The sequence below is a fragment of the Berghia stephanieae genome, chromosome 14, assembly GCF_034508935.2.
Source record: "Berghia stephanieae isolate SIO BIC M18660-M18661 chromosome 14, UCSD_Bste_1.3, whole genome shotgun sequence".
Taxonomy (NCBI): domain Eukaryota; kingdom Metazoa; phylum Mollusca; class Gastropoda; order Nudibranchia; family Aeolidiidae; genus Berghia; species Berghia stephanieae.
This window is the reverse complement of record NC_088373.1, coordinates 30,755,462-30,773,669: the sequence shown is the minus strand read 5'-3', so window position 1 is coordinate 30,773,669 and position 18,208 is coordinate 30,755,462. Positions and strand designations below refer to the sequence as shown.

Sequence of the window (18,208 nt, the reverse complement as noted above, 5' to 3'; positions counted from 1 at the left end):
CTCCAAGTTGACTTCTGCCTATCTCTGTCCGCCTCCAAGTTGACTTCTGCCTATCGCTGTCTGCCTCCAAGTTGACTTCTGTCTATCGCTGTTGCTCCAAGTTGCTTCTGCCTATCTGCCGCCTCCAAGTGATTTCTGCCTATCGCTGTCTGCCTCCAAGTTGACTTCTGTCTATCTATGTCTGCCTCCAAGTCGATTTCTGCCTATCGCTGTCTGCCTCCAAGTTGACTTCTGCCTATCTCTGTCTGCCTCCAAGTTGACTTCTGCCTATCTCTGTCTGCTTCCAAATTGACTTCTGCCTATCGCTGTCTGCCTCCAAGTTGACTTCTGCCTATCTCTGTCTGCCTCCAAATTGAATTCTGCCTATCTCTGTCTGCCTCCAAGTTGACTTCTGCCTATCTCTATTTCGTCTTTCAGAGGGCTTCCACCTCATGACATCTTTTTGGGAATCGACTGTCTTTTTTGTGTGTAATATAATGCATTTTTGATAATACAGGGTGTGTATTTATTTCTTAATACCGAAAAAAGAATTTTAAAAAGCTTTAAAGTAACACTAAAATGACAGAAACATCTAGAATTTTGCATCGTTTCCCCGCCACCGTTAAAGTTTTCTGTGGCGAAATTTCAGGAAGATGACGTCACAATACAGTCGCGCTTTTTTGTAAAAAGGGAAAATTTGACGTAAGAAATTTTTTGACGCAAAAATTGGAATAATAAAAAAAGGGTCTGATTCAGTTTTACACAACATTTATTTACTCCAAAAGACGGTAATGTAAAGAAAGCACCCTGTAAAATGAATTTATTTAGCACCCATCTAGTTCCCTTCAAAATGGCCACTGTCGCTTCACATCAACAAATCCTATTCCAGTCGCGTCTCTCTAATCCGGACCCCCACAATCCCGATGTCCCCATTATCCGGTCAAGTTGCCAAGGTACGGATTTGTTCTCCTTCATTTGTACACGTTGGAGACTGAGAACAAAGTGCTGGGAACGTGAGGTGTTCGCACTAGACAGAGAGACGTGGATCTATAGATAGAACGATGTTGATGTCACTCAGGTCTTTGTCATTGTTTTTTGGCATCCAGGTTTATGAGTAGTTCTCACTAAACTGTATCAACCAGAATATAAACGTTCAAGGTTACACGTAGTCTTGTGTGTTCGTCAGTTATACTTCCGGATGGCAATGTTGTGAGTCTGTAAGCCAAGCGCATAATATGTATATCCTATTATTCATAAAATGGATGTTTGATTGTCTCAATTATATTATAAAGTGGGATAACAGGTTCATATGTGACCATTCGTCTATGCACGGTATTATGTCGGGAATAATTAGATAACTATAATTAATTTATAAAGTAGAAAATATGAAGTTTTGGGAAATTTCTATTCTTTATTGAAGATATAAAGAGTTTATTTAAACCCTCTCCTTACATTCGTTACGATACAACAAACATTTTTCTTATTCAAATTCCTTTTGTACATCATAAAATTTAAAGAAAATGAACAATTTGTTATACAGCATGTTTTAACAAAGAAATTATATATGGCAAGCACTTTACTGCTATTGTGATTGAGTGAAGTTTTGGGGAAAATCCTGAAAATGGCTTGTACTTGTAAGGAGAGAGTTGAGAAAACAGAAAATAGAATGTTACATTTCTCGTCACAATAGTATTAATATCCCGTGAAGGCAGGCTATTCATCCCAACATATTACCGTTTTGTAACGACGGGTGACTTATATGTGAGGCCACAGCGTTATAACCAAATTGACTTCAGACTCAAATTTCGTCCTCAAGTTCATTATCAATCCAGGAAGTTACGCTAAACAAGTCGAACGTTCCAGAATTTAAAAACTTGATATTTCCAAATCCGTTGGAACAAACAATTGTGTAAAACATGTTTTATCGTTTTAGGCCATTCACGTCGTTCAAGACATCCGTTTTCCTGTTGTCACTATACACGTAAGTACAAGTAACATTTACTATTGTCACTATACACGTAAGTACAAGTAACATTTACTATTGTCACTTTACACGTAAGTACAAGTAACATTTCATGTTGTCCATATACACGTAAGTACAAGTAACATTTGCTATTGTCAATATACACGTAAGTACAAGTAACATTACATGTTGTCCATATACACGTAAGTACAAGTAACATTTCCTGTTGTCACTATACACGTAAGTACAAGTGACATTTCATGTTGTCAATATACACGTAAGTACAAGTAACATTTCATGTTGTCACTATACACGTAAGTACAAGAAACATTTACTATTGTCAATATACACATAAGTACAAATAACATTTACTATTGTCAATATACACGTAAGTACAAGTAACATTTCATGTTGTCAATATACACGTATGTACAAGAAACATTTCATGTTGTCACTGTACACGTAAGTACAAGAAACATTTACTATTGTCAATATAAACGTAAGTACACGTATCATTTACTATTGTCAATATACACGTAAGTACAAGTAACATTTACTATTGTCAATATACACGTAAGTACAAGTAACATTTACTATTGTCAATATACACGTAAGTACAAGTAACATTTACTATTGTCAATATACACGTAAGTACAAGTAACATTTACTATTGTCAATATACACGTAAGTACAAGAAACATTTACTATTGTCAATATACACATAAGTACAAGTAACATTTACTATTGTCAATATACACGTAAGTACAAGTAACATTTCATGTTGTCAATATACACGTAAGTACAAGAAACATTTCATGTTGTCAATATACACGTAAGTACAAGTAACATTTCATGTTGTCACTGTACACGTAAGTACAAGTAACATTTACTATTGTCAATATAAACGTAAGTACACGTATCATTTACTATTGTCAATATACACGTAAGTACAAGTAACATTTACTTTTGTCAATATACACGTAAGTACAAGTAACATTTACTATTGTCAATATACACGTAAGTACAAGTAACATTTACTATTGTCAATATACACGTAAGTACAAGTAACATTTCATGTTGTCAATATACACGTAAGTACAAGTAACATTTCATGTTGTCACTATACACGTAAGTACAAGTAATATTTACTATTGTCAATATACACGTAAGTACAAGTATCATTTACTGTTGTCAATATACACGTAAGCACAAGTAACATTTCCTGTTGTCACTTTACACGTAAGTACAAGTAACATTTACTATTGTCAATATACACGTAAGTACAAGTAACATTTCCTTTTCTCAATATACACGTAAGTACAAGAAACATTTCATGTGTCAATATACACGTAAGTACAAGTAAAATTTCCTGTTGTCAATATACACGTAAGTACAAGTAACATTTACTATTGTCAATATACACGTAAGTAGAAGTAACATTTCATGTTGTCGATATACACGTAAATACAAGTAACATTTCATGTTGTCAATATACACGTAAGTACAAGTAACATTTCCTATTGTCAATATGCACGTAAGCACAAGTAACTTTCCTAATGTAAATTTTGTATTGTATTTTTGATGTCATGTATTTTCTTGGATATTATTTTTTATTGATGTAAACGCACGAGAGCATCGTGGTAGAGGATACCATGCGCTTTATATGAGTCTATTGTTATTATTATTATTATTATTATTATTATTATTATTATTATTATTATTATTATTATTATTATTATTATTATTATTATTATTATTATTATTATTATTTATTATTATTATTATTATTATTATTATTATTATTATTATATTATTATTATTATTATTATTATTATTATTATTATTATTATTATTATTATTACTATTACTACTACTATATTATTATTATTATTATTATTATTTATTATATTATTATTATTATTATTATTATTATTTATTATTATTATTATTATTATTATTATTATTATTATTATATTATTATTATTATTATTATTATTATTATTATTATTATTATTATTATTATTATTATTATTATTATTATTATTATTATTATTATTATTATTATTATTATTATTATTATTATTATTATTATTATTATTATTATTATTATTATTATTATTATTATTATTATATTATTATTATTATTATTATTATTATTATTATTATTATTATTATTATTATTATTATTATTATTATTATTTATTATTATTATTATTTATTATTTATTATTATTATTATTATTATTATTATTATTATTATTATTATTATTATTATTATTATTATTATTATTATTATATTATTATTATTATTATTATTATTATTATTATTATTATTATTATTATTTATTATTATTATTATTATTATTATTATTATTTATTATTATTATTATTATTATTATTATTATTATTATTATTATTATTATTATTATTATTATTATTATTATTATTATTATTATTTTATTATTATTATATTATTATTTTTATTATTATTATTTATTATTTTATTATTATTATTATTATTATTATTATTTTATTATTATTATTTTATTATTATTATTATTATTATTATTATTATTATTATTATCATTAGGTTTGTGACTCACACACACAAACACACACACACACACACACAGAGATACACACTCACACCCAAACACACACACTCACACCCACCCATGCACACACATACACACTCAAACTCACACTTAAATACTCACATCCACACATCCACACACACACACACAAAACTCTCCATTCCACACACAAACACATACACATACTCACAAACTCACACCTACCTTCACACACAAACTCACACAATCATACACATACACACACAAACTCACACACACATACACACAAAACTCTCCATCCCACACACAAACATATACACAAACACGTACACACAAACTCACATCACCCACCCATACACTCACAAACTCACTCACACACACACACACACAACAAAGACAGATTGACCCATACACTCACAAACTCACACACACACACACACACACACACACACACACACACAACAAAGACAGATTGAAATGGTTTTCTAATGTTCATATTTTGTTTTCCCTCCAGGTTTGTGACTCCAACTAGTGGTCAACAAGGTAGTGAGAATGAACAATCTGTTGAGTTTGGTTGTCCACCATCTGACACAAACATTTGCCAGTTATCTAAAGACAAAGTATCCGAAAGGTAAAATGATGGAGTTGTGTTATTTTTATGTGTTGATGCCATTACCTTTGGTATTGTTGTTTTTGCTGTTATTGCTAATGGTGTTCCTGTTGTTGTTGTTGTTGTTGTTGCTGTAGTAGTAGTAGTTGTTGTTGTTGCTGTTGCTGTAGTTGTTGTTGTTGCTGTAGTAGTAGTTGTTGTTGTTCTTGTTGTTGCTGTGGTTGTTGTTGTAGTTGTTGTTGTTGTTGTTGTTGTTGCTATTCTAATGTTGCTGTTCTGCTGTTGATGTGTCGTTGACATTGTTATTGTTGATGTTGTTTGTACATCGGGCTCATTTTATCAATATCACCAGCATCATTCTCTACTATTTATTTTTAGCCCAAAAGTCTGGAACCCTCTGCCCAGGCAGATCAAATTAAAAAACAAAAACAATGGAAACATTTTTATCTTTATTCGAAAAACACTTTTACTCATAGGTATTTTCTTTGACATTGTTTTGTGTTGATGTAAGTGCCAAGAGCCTCATGATAGAGGATACCGTGCGCTCATCATCATCATCATCATTATCATCATCATGATCATCATTGTCATTATCATAACCATTTTTCTTAATTGAAATTCTTAGCCACAATGCGACAAGTACTGTCGAGAGTTTGTGTTGTGAATTGTCATCCATCTTTATTAATGGCGTTTACAGCCTCTGTGTTTCCGGCTGTCAGAGACTTTTCACAATATAAAGACGACCGTTAATAAAAGCTCTTTCATATTCTACAAACATGATATCAAGTGTTGCACTTCAGTAGAACAATTGAAATCCTATGCCTTAATGTTATCGAAATGACTCGTTGACAGTTATACGATAACAAAAACATTCATTTTACACTCCTGATAGCTCATTGGATAGAGCACTCGCTTCACACTTGAAGCAACCGATTTTTGTTTGTTTGTTTTTAACCCTCTCCCTACCAGCCATTTTCAGAATTTTCCCGAAAACTTCACCCCCACCCAACACAAAAACAGACATTTCTAACTCAAACAGAAAAGCAACAAGCACATTCTATGCATAATATTGTTCGACAATATGTGCTCTATTACAAAATGTCAAGTTTTTATAGTTAAAGCAAAAAATAAATGAAATCTGGATGAGAAAAGTGACGATTTTCCAATATGTCGTAAGGAGAGGATTAAGGGTTTTACGGCGCTTGCAACACGTTTAGGTCATATCAATGCCAGTACAAAGGAAGAAAATGGGATAGTAAGAAGTTCTAGAATTACAATTAAAGCACCCAAGAAAAGGGAAGACGAAGGGGAATTGGTTCAAATAAGGTACAGGTGTAGATTCCAAGAGCACACTATCAAAGTACTTAGTTTGAGATCACATAAAAGTCTCATCCAGACACAAGCACAGGTTCCCACTGAGGGGAATACATTCAAATGATTAAAAATCGTATATAATAATAATAATAATAATAATAATAATAATAATAATAATAATAATAATAATAATAATAATAATAATAATAATAATAATAATAAACTTGAGCTTTTATATAGCGCAATATCCACTGAACTTGCAAAAAGCGCTTTACAAGGGGTCCCTGGCCAACAGCAACACATAACATGTAGGACGAGACATGACGCCTTTCAGGCGATATTACAACTTTTTGGGACAGAGACAACACTGTTAACGGCCAGGTACTCATTTTACACCCGAGTCCGGTGAGAGAATGTGAGTAAAGAGCCTTCTCCAAGGACTAAACTATGCGCCGAGCGAGGCTCGAATCCAGGATCTTCCGATCCGAAAGCGAGTGTCATACCACGAGACTACATAGCCGCACAATATGTAAACAAAATATGATACAACGCTAACAGAGAGATGATTTACAAGGAAAAAATATAATCTCCCAAAAGTATAATTACACATTTGACTGTGTGGTGTGTTTCCATCACAGCCAAGGACCATAACCAGGGTCAGGACAAAACTATGAAATCTCATTCCAAGACAAAGGCAGAAAGTCAATTTAGAAAACAGATATACGGAGGTAGAATGCACAGTAATTATGAGAGGTCAGGAACTCCAGCCAGATATAGGGAGAAGGAAGACACGATAAGTGCCTCCCTAGCCACTATGGGAGGTCAGGAACTCTACCCAGATATAGGTTGATAGAAGACACTAAAATTGCCTCCCTAGCCACTATGGGAGGTCAGGAACTCTACCCAGATATAGGTTGATAGAAGACACTAAAATTGCCTCCCTAGCCACTATGGGAGGTCAGGAACTCTGCCCAGGAAGACACAGTGTGCCTCCATGCCCACTATGGGAGGTCAGGAACTCCACCCAGATATAGGGGGATAGAAGACATTAAAATTGCCTCCCTGCCCACTATGGGAGGTCAGAAACTCCACCCAGATATAGGGAGAGGAAAGACACGGAAATTGCCTCGCTGGCCACTATGGGAGGTCATGTGATCAGAATGCATAAAAGTCAAAACATGGTCAGATTTATAATGTTTTTCTCCTCTGGATACACTTTTATGCTCCTCGGAAAAGTATTTCATAAGGGCGTCCGCTATTGTTCCGATAGTTTAGAACCAGTTAATATGCGTCAAAACGAGGGACGTGACGTAACGAATATTGAACCCTATTAAAAAATCATGGCCAATTTTTGATTAACACGTTTTTAAAATTTAGGCCAGAAGGTTCGTCCCTCAAATATCGATCGATTGAGATGAACCTCATCTTGGCCTAAACTCTAAAACCGGGACAAAGACTCAATCCCAGGTTTAAGTGTTTTTGCCAAGACGTTGATAAAGGAAGAGTTTTCTGGCCAAATTTTTAAAATACTTTTTAAAAAAAAAAAAAAGAAAAAAACAGAATACGCCAGTTACCTTGACAGCGTAGTTAGGCTGTACGGTCTTTGCTTCGTACCCGAAAGGTGCAGAGTTCGGTCACCGGCCGTTGCGTTGTGTGGCCTTGAGCAAGTCACCTCACCCTAGTTATGTCGGAACGAACCAGATGCTTAAAAGTCGAATTAGATGTTAAAACTGGTCAAAAATATAAATTGTTGGTATTACGAGTAGTACCCTGAAATATGGTATCCATTCTCCTCAATTAAACATACAAACTCAACACAAGTCTGATATTTCTGGCTATAAATTCAATGTTCAACATCTTAACCATCCCGACTTAATACCGTTTTGAGGCGAAAGGTCACCAATTTGCGGCGCTGCACTGCCACTAACCCTGGGTTATTCCAGTCTTCCCTTGGAATAGACCCTGGAGACAAATTTCCCCCATGCGACGAATAAAGGGGATTTTAGTTTTGTTTGAATGGGAATGTCAAAAATTGGAAAGCAGACTTCCTTGTTGATTTTATCGGAAAGGCATTGACGGGATGTTGAGTGGATATTGTGTTGACTTTGTCAGAGTTCTTTGCGATTGTTTCAGTGCGATCCGCTTCACAAGTTCGGAATGAATTGCCATCTATCACCTGTCATGCTTTTTTATGATTGCATGTGTGTGCTTAATTGTTTGTTTGCGTGTGCATGTGTCTATGTGTATGTGTGTGTATGTATGTTATATGTATATGTTTGTGTATGTGTGTCTGTATGTTTGTGTATGTGTGTGTCTATTTGTGTGTGTGTATGTGTGTGTATGTGTGTGTTTGTGAGTGTATGTGTGTATATGTGTGTATGTGTGTCTATGTTTCTGTATGTGTGTGTCTGCTTGTGTGTATGTGTATGTATGTGTGTGTGTGTGTGTGTGTGTGTGTGTCGACTACAGGAAAAAAAAACCCAGACTCCTATCGTAAACATTTTGACCCTCCTGATTCAAGACGCTGCCATTTCTAATTTCGATCGATTTTACAATGGCCGTACAAAATCTTTAAATCGATTTTATTCAAACTCCAGGATTTACGACGCCATTTTAAACAGGAAGTGAGGATTCGGACACAATACGTGGATTCAAACCAGACTTTACTCAATAAACACAACCACATCTTTCAAAGTTGAAAGCTTAGGAGCCAGGGTGGCTCAGCGGTACGGTCTTTGCTTCGTACCCGGAAGGTACCGAGTTCGATCACCCACTGCGCTATGTGGACTTGAGCAAGTCACCTCGCACTAGCTTTATTTGCGGCGCTGCACTGCGGCTTATGTCTGGGTTATGTCAGTTTTCCCTTGGAATAGACCCTCGAGACTAATTTCTCCTGTGAGATGAAAAAAAAAAAAAAAGGAATTTTATTTATTTATTTTATTTATTTTATTTAAAGCACAACATGATGTTTTTATGCACTAAAATTTATCACTGTTTACAAATACAAAACTCTACACATCCTAAAACTCTCCTCAATCTGTTCCCCCCCCCCCCATCGATACAATATAGAAGGAAAGAAGTCGACTTCACTCAACTCTTTGTTATTAATTTTGGATTGCGATTTGAGTGATGTTGGTAAAATACTCACAACTTCCACCCTCTCTATATTTCATGTTGGTAAAATACTCACAACATCCACCCTCTCTCTATTTCATGTTGGTAAAATACTCACAACTTCCACCCTCTCTCTATTTCATGTTGGTAAAATACTCACAGCTTCCACCCTCTCTCTATTTCATGTTGGTAAAATACTCACAACTTCCGCCTCTCTATATTTCATGTTGGTAAAATACTCACAGCATCCACCCTCTCTCTATTTCATGTTGGTAAAATACTCACAACTTCCGCCTCTCTATATTTCATGTTGGTAAAATACTCACAACATCCACCCTCTCTCTATTTCATGTTGGTAAAATACTCACAACTTCCGCCTCTCTATATTTCATGTTGGTAAAATACTCACAACATCCACCTTCTCTCCATTTCATGTTGGTAAAATACTCACAACTTCCGCCTCTCTATATTTCATGTTGGTAAAATACTCACAACTTCCGCTTCTCTATATTTCATGTTGGTAAAATACTCACAGCTTCCGCCTCTCTATATTTCATGTTGGTAAAATACTCACAGCTTCCGCCTCTCTATTTTTCATGTTGGTAAAATACTCACAACTTCCGCTTCTCTATATTTCATGTTGGTAAAATACTCACAACTTCCGCCTCTCTCTATTTCATGTTGATAAAATACTCACAACTTCCGCCTCTCTATATTTCATGTTGGTAAAATACTCACAACTTCCACCCTCTCTTTATTTCATGTTGGTAAAATACTCACAACTTCCGCCTCTCTATATTTCATGTTGGTAAAATACTCACAACATCCACCCTCCCTCTATCTCCCCCCCCCCCCTCCCCGTTCACTCAATCGTAGTGATTTTTTTACGCCGATGATGTAAAAGGTTTGCTAATTTTTAAAAATGAGCTTAGACACTTTCTATCGAATTTTGATTGATGGGTCTCAAGTGAAGAAAGTTATTGAAAGTGTTGTTAATGTTATTGATCAACATCAAATCAATCATTATTTTCTTTACACAAGTCACACTTTTCAGTTCGAATTTGAATTCCCATACATTTGAATACAGGTTTTCTCTTGTGTTTTCTGCCACAGCGTGTCTTAGACAAATAAAGCATATTTATTACCCACCGCCACAAAACGGTGTGATTTCTGGAAGAAACAGATTGAAATCTTATGTTTACGTCATCGGTAAAATGCGGCATGTAGTCTAGTGATGTGACACTCGCTTTCGTATAAATAGGTCTTATGTTCGAGCCTTGCTTGGCGCATAATTGAATCCTTGGAGAAGGCTCTTTACTCATATTCTATCACCGTACTCAGGTGTAAAATGAGAACCTGGCTAACAACAGCGTTGTCTATGTCGAAAAAATTGGAATATCGCCTCACAGGCGTCATGTCTCGTTCTAAATGTTCCGTGTTGCTGTTGGTCAAGGTCCATTTGTAAAGCGTTTTTTGCACTTTAGAGGATATTGTATATTGTGCTATATAAAGGCTAGAGTTCGATAAAATGGCTTCTTTGCCCTTTGTGAAGTAATATTGAATTTCCTTCAATAAAATGTATGGACTCAACCAAAGTCTCATTTACTTGGCTGGAAATTCAATTGTCTGTATCAAAGTCTACCGGAGATTTTATCGTATCGAGGTCAGTCACTCTCTCTCTCTCTCTCTCTCTCTCTCTCTCTCTCTCTCTCTCTGACACACACACACACACACACACACACATACTCAATACAGACACACATACTCCCACATTCACACACACATGCCACACACACATTCAAACTCACACACTCACTCACTCACACACGCTCACGCACACTCACTCAGACTTACACACTCACTCACACACTCACACACAATCACTCACACACTTATTCACTCACACTCACTCACACACACACACACTCACTCACACATATTCACTGACACACACACATACTCACTCACTCACACTCATATATACATACACACTCACACACACACATGCACACTCACTCATACACATAGACACTTGCTCACTCACACACCCACAGACTCACTCACTCACACTCACACACTCACACACTCACACACTCACTCACACACCCACTCACTCACAGGCACTCACTCACACTAACTCACACTCACAGAAGAATATACGATCCTTTCATTTCTTTATGTCTATTAAACGAGTCATTTGTATCGTGCCAAATAACACAACGAGCTTGCGAGTATGTGTGATTGCACGATAAAAATGTAACGCGTTTAAAAAATACAAAGAAATGAATGAAAACGTTTATTTCACCCCCCCCCCACCCCAAGTAAGTTTATTAGGTATTTTGTAACCAAATGGTATGGTATTAGCCCTCCTATGCCCCATAATTTGTATATTTCTCATTCTGCTTGAATGACAATTTGATCCAAGACTAAAAACGTTCGATTTATCTATATTCATGCGCACCAACAGTTATTTATAATTACCAATTAGCTGTCTTTTACACCTAGAATTTCACACCAATAAAATGTGCGAACATATTCTGCAATCGCTGAATTGACTTTTTATTCAACGCGTTCAACGATTTCGTATTTACTGAGAAAGGATAGGGTTTTCCAATGAGAGGACTGGAATGATAAGATATTGATGGTCGGGGAACAAACGTTTGAAGTCTACATACGAGCTTTGCACAACATGTTTTATTTCTTTTGGGCGGATGAAATCTCTGACGTCACCACAGATCTGATCCGCCCAAAATTGGATAAAACATCGTGTGCAAAGCTCGTATGTAGATCTCAGAGTCTTGATTCGCCGATCGTGAAAATCCCGAGTTCATTGGTTTGATCCGCAGACCATCGATATATTTATTGCTCCGTTATCAGATTATGAAGTTACAAACTTTCCAACCTTACAAACTTTATACCAGGGATCACTTATTTTAATGTCTTCCTTTTTTCTATTTCAGTGAGATCAACAATGCATGTGGTTCAGGCTACCAACCGCTCATTCTTGAGACTATTGATGAAGTGAATGATCTTAAAAAGATACATAATATCAACAAGAAAGTGTGGATTTTGCCACATGACAGATTGGGTAAGTTCACAAACGAGTCGACGCCACAGATAAAAATACAAAGAGACATTCCATTCATACGGAATTCATATAGCGCACATAAAACAAATTCTACGTCCCAGCCTGAAATCTGAGATCGAAGTCTGATAATCATATTCTTGTGAAGTCAAAAAGGACTCTCAAATATTGGGGAGCAAACATTTAAATATTCGGCACCCATGACGTGGGACTCCCTTCCAAGATATAACAGAGGCAGGAAAGATGCAGAAAGCTTTACGAAACATCTTAAAACGTTTCTTTTTTACTTGAAACACTGCTCAATTATATTGGTCTGCTTTATCCTGTATATCTGGAAGAAATGAGAATGGTACTACTACTACTACTACTACTACTACTACTACTACTACTACTACTACTACTACTACTACTACTACTACTACTACTACTACTACTACTACTACTACTACTACTACTACTACTACGACTACTACTACTACTACTACTACTACTACTACTACTACTACTACTACTACTACTACTTACTACTGCTACTACTACTACTACTACTACTACTACTACTACTACTACTACTACTACTACTACTACTACTACGACTACTACTACGACTACTACTACTATTACTACTACTACCAGGCCTGTAAATCTTCCGTATATTGTCGGATTTCCGACAGTACGATTTTGCTCTATAAGTGCTAAAAAAAAAAGATAATAGTAAAAATACAATTCGTAACGTCAAAGAACAGAACCAATAAAAAAAGAAAATAAAAGACTTTTATTTTGCTCCTCGAAAAAATAGATTTTTTTCCGTTTCAAATGCTAATAATAACATAACATAACAAATCATATGGTATAGGGCAAAATAGGATAAGATCCCTTGAATGCCCTTAATATTAATTAGTAATGCCATAAATCTATTGATTAAAGATTACAATAATGATACACGAGGTAAAGATAGTATTTCAACTTAAATGTACTCATGTGGTGTACAAAAATATATCTTTAACCGTGACATGCAAAGCACACACACACACACACACACACACACACACACACACACACACACACGCGCGCGCGCGCGTATAGAAGATAACCATAATAATATAATAATGCATAATATTTACATACAAGACTGAAAGCCATGTCAACAGCAGTGCAAACACGTATTATTCGTCATATATAAATCTCCCATCATATAATTCCCTGTTTACTACTACTACTACTACTACTACTACTACTACTACTACTACTACTACTACTACTACTACTACTACTACTACTACTACTACTACTACTACTACTACTATACTACTACTACTACTACTACTACTACTACTATACTACTACTACTATACTACTACTACTACTACTACTACTACTACTATAACTAATAATAATAATAATAATAATAATAATAATATAATAATATGATAATATAATAATAAATAATAATAATATAATAATAATAATAATAATAATAATAATAATAATAATAATAATAATAATAATAATAATAATAATAATAATAATAATAATAATAATAATAATAATAATAATAATAATAATAATAATAATAATAAACAATAACAATAATAATAATAATAATAATAATAATAAGTAATAATAATAATAATAACAATAATAATAATAATATAATAATAATAATAATAATAATAATAATAATATAATAATAATAATAATAATAATAATAATAATAATAATAATAATAATAATAATAATAATAATAATAATAATAATAATAATAATAATAATAATAATAATAATAATAATCAAAATAATAGTAATTAAAAAGATGATAATTTAATAATAATAATGACAATATGTCTAACATGTTCTTTTTTCTCCCTTTTCTAGAACAAGATCTACTTCGGTCACTAGCAGATGAATGCTGTCCCAATATAAATCCACAAAATGGCCCACAAAATGGCATTGGTGTCAAATTCAGACCAAAGCATTCATTTTGTCCAGTAAGATGCAACCATGGCAGCGCACACGTCGTTTGTACAGGTAAGATTATATATATCGAACATTCATTTCTTCAGTTTCATTCACTTCCTTCCATAAATGGAATGGTAATTTGACCGTAACCAAGGGACAATTACAATAAAAACTCAATTCTTTAACTGCTTTTGTCGTTCTAAACGATATCTCTACTCATTCTCTTTGCACGCCACGATAACCTTCTCCTTGACAACCATAGGAAAATCATCAACTTCTTTGTACGTCGTCTTTAATACTCTATATAACAACCATTGGAAAATCACCAACTTCTTTGTACGTCGTCTTTAACCCTCTATATAACAACCATTGGAAAATCATCAACTTCTTTGTACGTCGTCTTTAACCCTCTATATAACAACCATTGGAAAATCACCAACTTCTTTGTACGTCGTCTTTAACCCTCTCGATAACAACCATTGGAAAATGACCAACTTCTTTGTACGTCGTCTTTAATACTCTCGATAACAACCATTGGAAAATGACCAACTTCTTTGTACGTCGTCTTTAACCCTTTCTATAACAACCATTGGAAAATCACCAACTTCTTTGTACGTCGTCTTTAACCCTCTCGATAACAACCATTGGAAAATCATCAAATTATTTGTACGTCGTCTTTAACCCTCTCTATAACAACCATAGAAAAATCACCAAATTCTTTGTACGTCGTCTTTAACGCTCTCTATAACAACTATTGGAAAATCACCAAATTCTTTGTACGTCGTCTTTAACCCTCTCTATAACAACCATTGGAAAATCACCAAATTATTTGTACGTCGTCTTTAACCCTCTATATAACAACCATAGGAAAATCACCAACTTCTTTATACGTCGTCTTTAACCCTTTCTATAACAACCATAGAAAAATCACCAACTTCTTTGTACATCGTCTTTAACCCTTTCTATAACAACCATAGGAAAATCACCAAATTCTTTGTACGTCGTCTTTAACCCTTTCTATAACAACTATAGGAAAATCACCAACTTCTTTGTACGTCGTCTTTAACCCTTTCTATAACAACCATAGGAAAATCACCAAATTCTTTGTACGTCGTCTTTAACCCTCTCTATAACAACCATAGGAAAATCACCAACTTCTTTATACGTCGTCTTTAACCCGTTCTATAACAACCATAGGAAAATCACTAACTTCTTTATACGTCGTCTTTAACCCGTTCTATAACAACCATAGGAAAATCACTAACTTCTTTATACGTCGTCTTTAACGCTCTCAGTAACAACCATAGAAAAATCACCAACTTCTTTGTACGTCGTCTTTAACCCTCTCTATAACAACCCTAGGAAAATCACCAAATTATTTGTATGTCGTCTTTAACGCTCTCTATAACAACCCTAGGAAAATCACCAAATTATTTGTACGTCGTCTTTAACGCTCTCAATAACCATCATAAGAAAATCACCAAATTCTTAGTGCGGCTATGTGGTCTTTTTGGTATGGCACTCGCTTTCGGATTGGAAAGTCCTGGGTTAATGATGTCATTGTTGATGAAGTTGATAGTGTTAATGATGTCATTGTTGATGAAGTTGATAGTGTTACTGATGTCATTGTTGATGAAGTTGATAGTGTTAATGATGTCATTGTTGATGAAGTTGATAGTGTTACTGATGTCATTGTCGATGTAGTTGATACTGTTAATGATGTCATTGTTGATGTAGTTGATAGTGTTAACGATGTCATTGTCGACGTAGTTGATACTGTTAATGATGTCATTGTTGATGTAGTTGATAGTGCTAATGATGTCATTGTTGATGTCATTGTTGATGTAGTTGATGCTGTTAATCATGTTATTGTCGATTTAGTTGATACTGTTAATGATGCTATTGTTGATGTAGTTGATACTGTTAATGATGTCACTGCTGATTTAATTGATGGTGTCATTGTTGATGTGGTTGATGGTGTCAATTACTATGATAGAAGCTATTGAGATTATGAATCAATATAAAACATGATTAGTATGAACCAATCAGGCCATTGATGGCGATCAGCTTATTTATTTCTTTCTTTTATTTCATTTACGAATGCAGGAACAGCAAACATGAAGACCATGGTTTCTACATATACATATTTGCCAACAACAACAACAACGATAACAACACCAACAACGACAATAACAACAACAACAAGGACAATAACAACACCAACAACGACAATAACAACAACAACAACAACGACAAAAACAACACCAATAACGACAACAACAACACCAATAACGACAACAACAACACCAATAACGACAACAACAACACCAACAACGACAATAACAACAACAACAACAACGACAACAACAACAACAACAACACCAACAACGACAAAAACAACACCAACAACGACAATAACAACACCAACAACGACAACAACAACACCAACAACGACAACAACAACGTCACCATCGACAACAACAACACCAACAGCGACAAAAATAACAACAACATCAACAACTCCAACAACGACAACAACAAATCAAACAACTATAAAATCACCAACAATAACACCAACAACAACACCAACAACACCACCACCAACAACACAAACAACACCACAAACGATAACAACACCACCACAAACAACACCACAAACTATAACAACAACAACACCAACAGCGACACCACCACCAACAACAAAGGCATCAAAAACAACAACCATATCAACACAAGCGACAACATCATCAAAACCAACAACATCAACACAAGAATCCAACAAGAAAGAGGAACCCAAACCAAAAGTGGAAAAAGATTCAGTCCCAGTCAAAGTGTGTCCCTGTCGATGTTCCAACCACACCAGCCGCGATCTCCCATCTGTCGCCAATATTTCAATGTCAGAATTTGCCAAGAAGAAAACGACGGAGTTAAAGAAAAATTTGACCTTGACCCGAGACAACCTTTCTATGTCCGTCAGGAAAAAAACGTCTGCCGGCGACAATCGCTCATCCAGCCGTATCGGTGCGATCATTGCTATCAGCTTGGTCTGCATGATATTCGGGTCTGTGGTTGTTTTTGATATCGTAAATTGTTGCCGATTTTTAAAATCTGGCAGACGCATTCAACCCTCACGTAAAGATAAAAAATAATGCATTTTCCAGCCCTCCCATTTGGAAAACCCTATCATTTCTTAGTAAATATGTAGTGGTTGAATAATTCTTGGAAAGCGTTGATTAAATATTTTATTAGACGATTCCAGAATATTTTCGGACATTTTATTGGTGTAAAATAAGGTGTAAAAGACAGCTGACTGGTGATTATAAATAATCTTTTGGTGCGCAGGAATACAAAACCAACGTTTTTAGTTTTGGGTCGAATTGTCGTTCAAGCAGAAGGAGAAAGATACAAATTATACTCGCAAGCTCGTTGTGTTATTGGGGACGAAAAAAAATAACTCGTTTAATAACTACAAAGAGATGAAAGAATAGTATAATATCTTATAGGGATGACCTGCATTGCTTTAAGAAATGTAACTTCTCAATAGGGAAAGAGATTAGCGGAAGAGTAGCGTCCCTTGATTGGACGTCACCCATAGTCTGTGACGTCACCGGC

The 18,208-nt window shown here is 34.5% G+C and overlaps 1 protein-coding gene across 2 annotated transcripts; it reads left to right on the top strand.

Moving 5' to 3' along the window:
* The first annotated feature begins 980 nt into the window (after window positions 1–980).
* On the top strand, window positions 981–17,854 carry LOC144959629 (uncharacterized). Of its 2 annotated transcripts, XM_078892270.1 has the most exons (6): window positions 982–1,188; window positions 1,670–1,960; window positions 5,029–5,145; window positions 12,513–12,640; window positions 14,513–14,665; window positions 16,703–17,854. In XM_078892270.1, exons 2-6 carry the CDS (start codon window positions 1,896–1,898, stop codon window positions 17,743–17,745), a joined length of 1,506 nt encoding a protein of 501 aa, XP_078748396.1. In that variant the 5' UTR covers window positions 982–1,188; window positions 1,670–1,895; the 3' UTR covers window positions 17,746–17,854. The 2 variants fall into 2 exon arrangements, with proteins under 2 accessions (XP_078748395.1, XP_078748396.1); XM_078892269.1 differs by having other exon boundaries at window positions 981–1,960.
* Window positions 17,855–18,208: the final 354 nt, after the last annotated feature.

Excerpts from the sequence above, each read along its gene's own strand:
- LOC144959629 (XM_078892269.1), top strand. The coding sequence starts at position 1,896 with ATGTTTTATCGTTTTAGGCCATTCACGTCGTTCAAGACATCCGTTTTC. Across the intron at positions 12,641-14,512 it reads TTTGCCACATGACAGATTGG|AACAAGATCTACTTCGGTCA; the intron begins GTAAGTTCACAA and ends TCCCTTTTCTAG. Across the intron at positions 14,666-16,702 it reads CGCACACGTCGTTTGTACAG|GAACAGCAAACATGAAGACC; the intron begins GTAAGATTATAT and ends TTACGAATGCAG.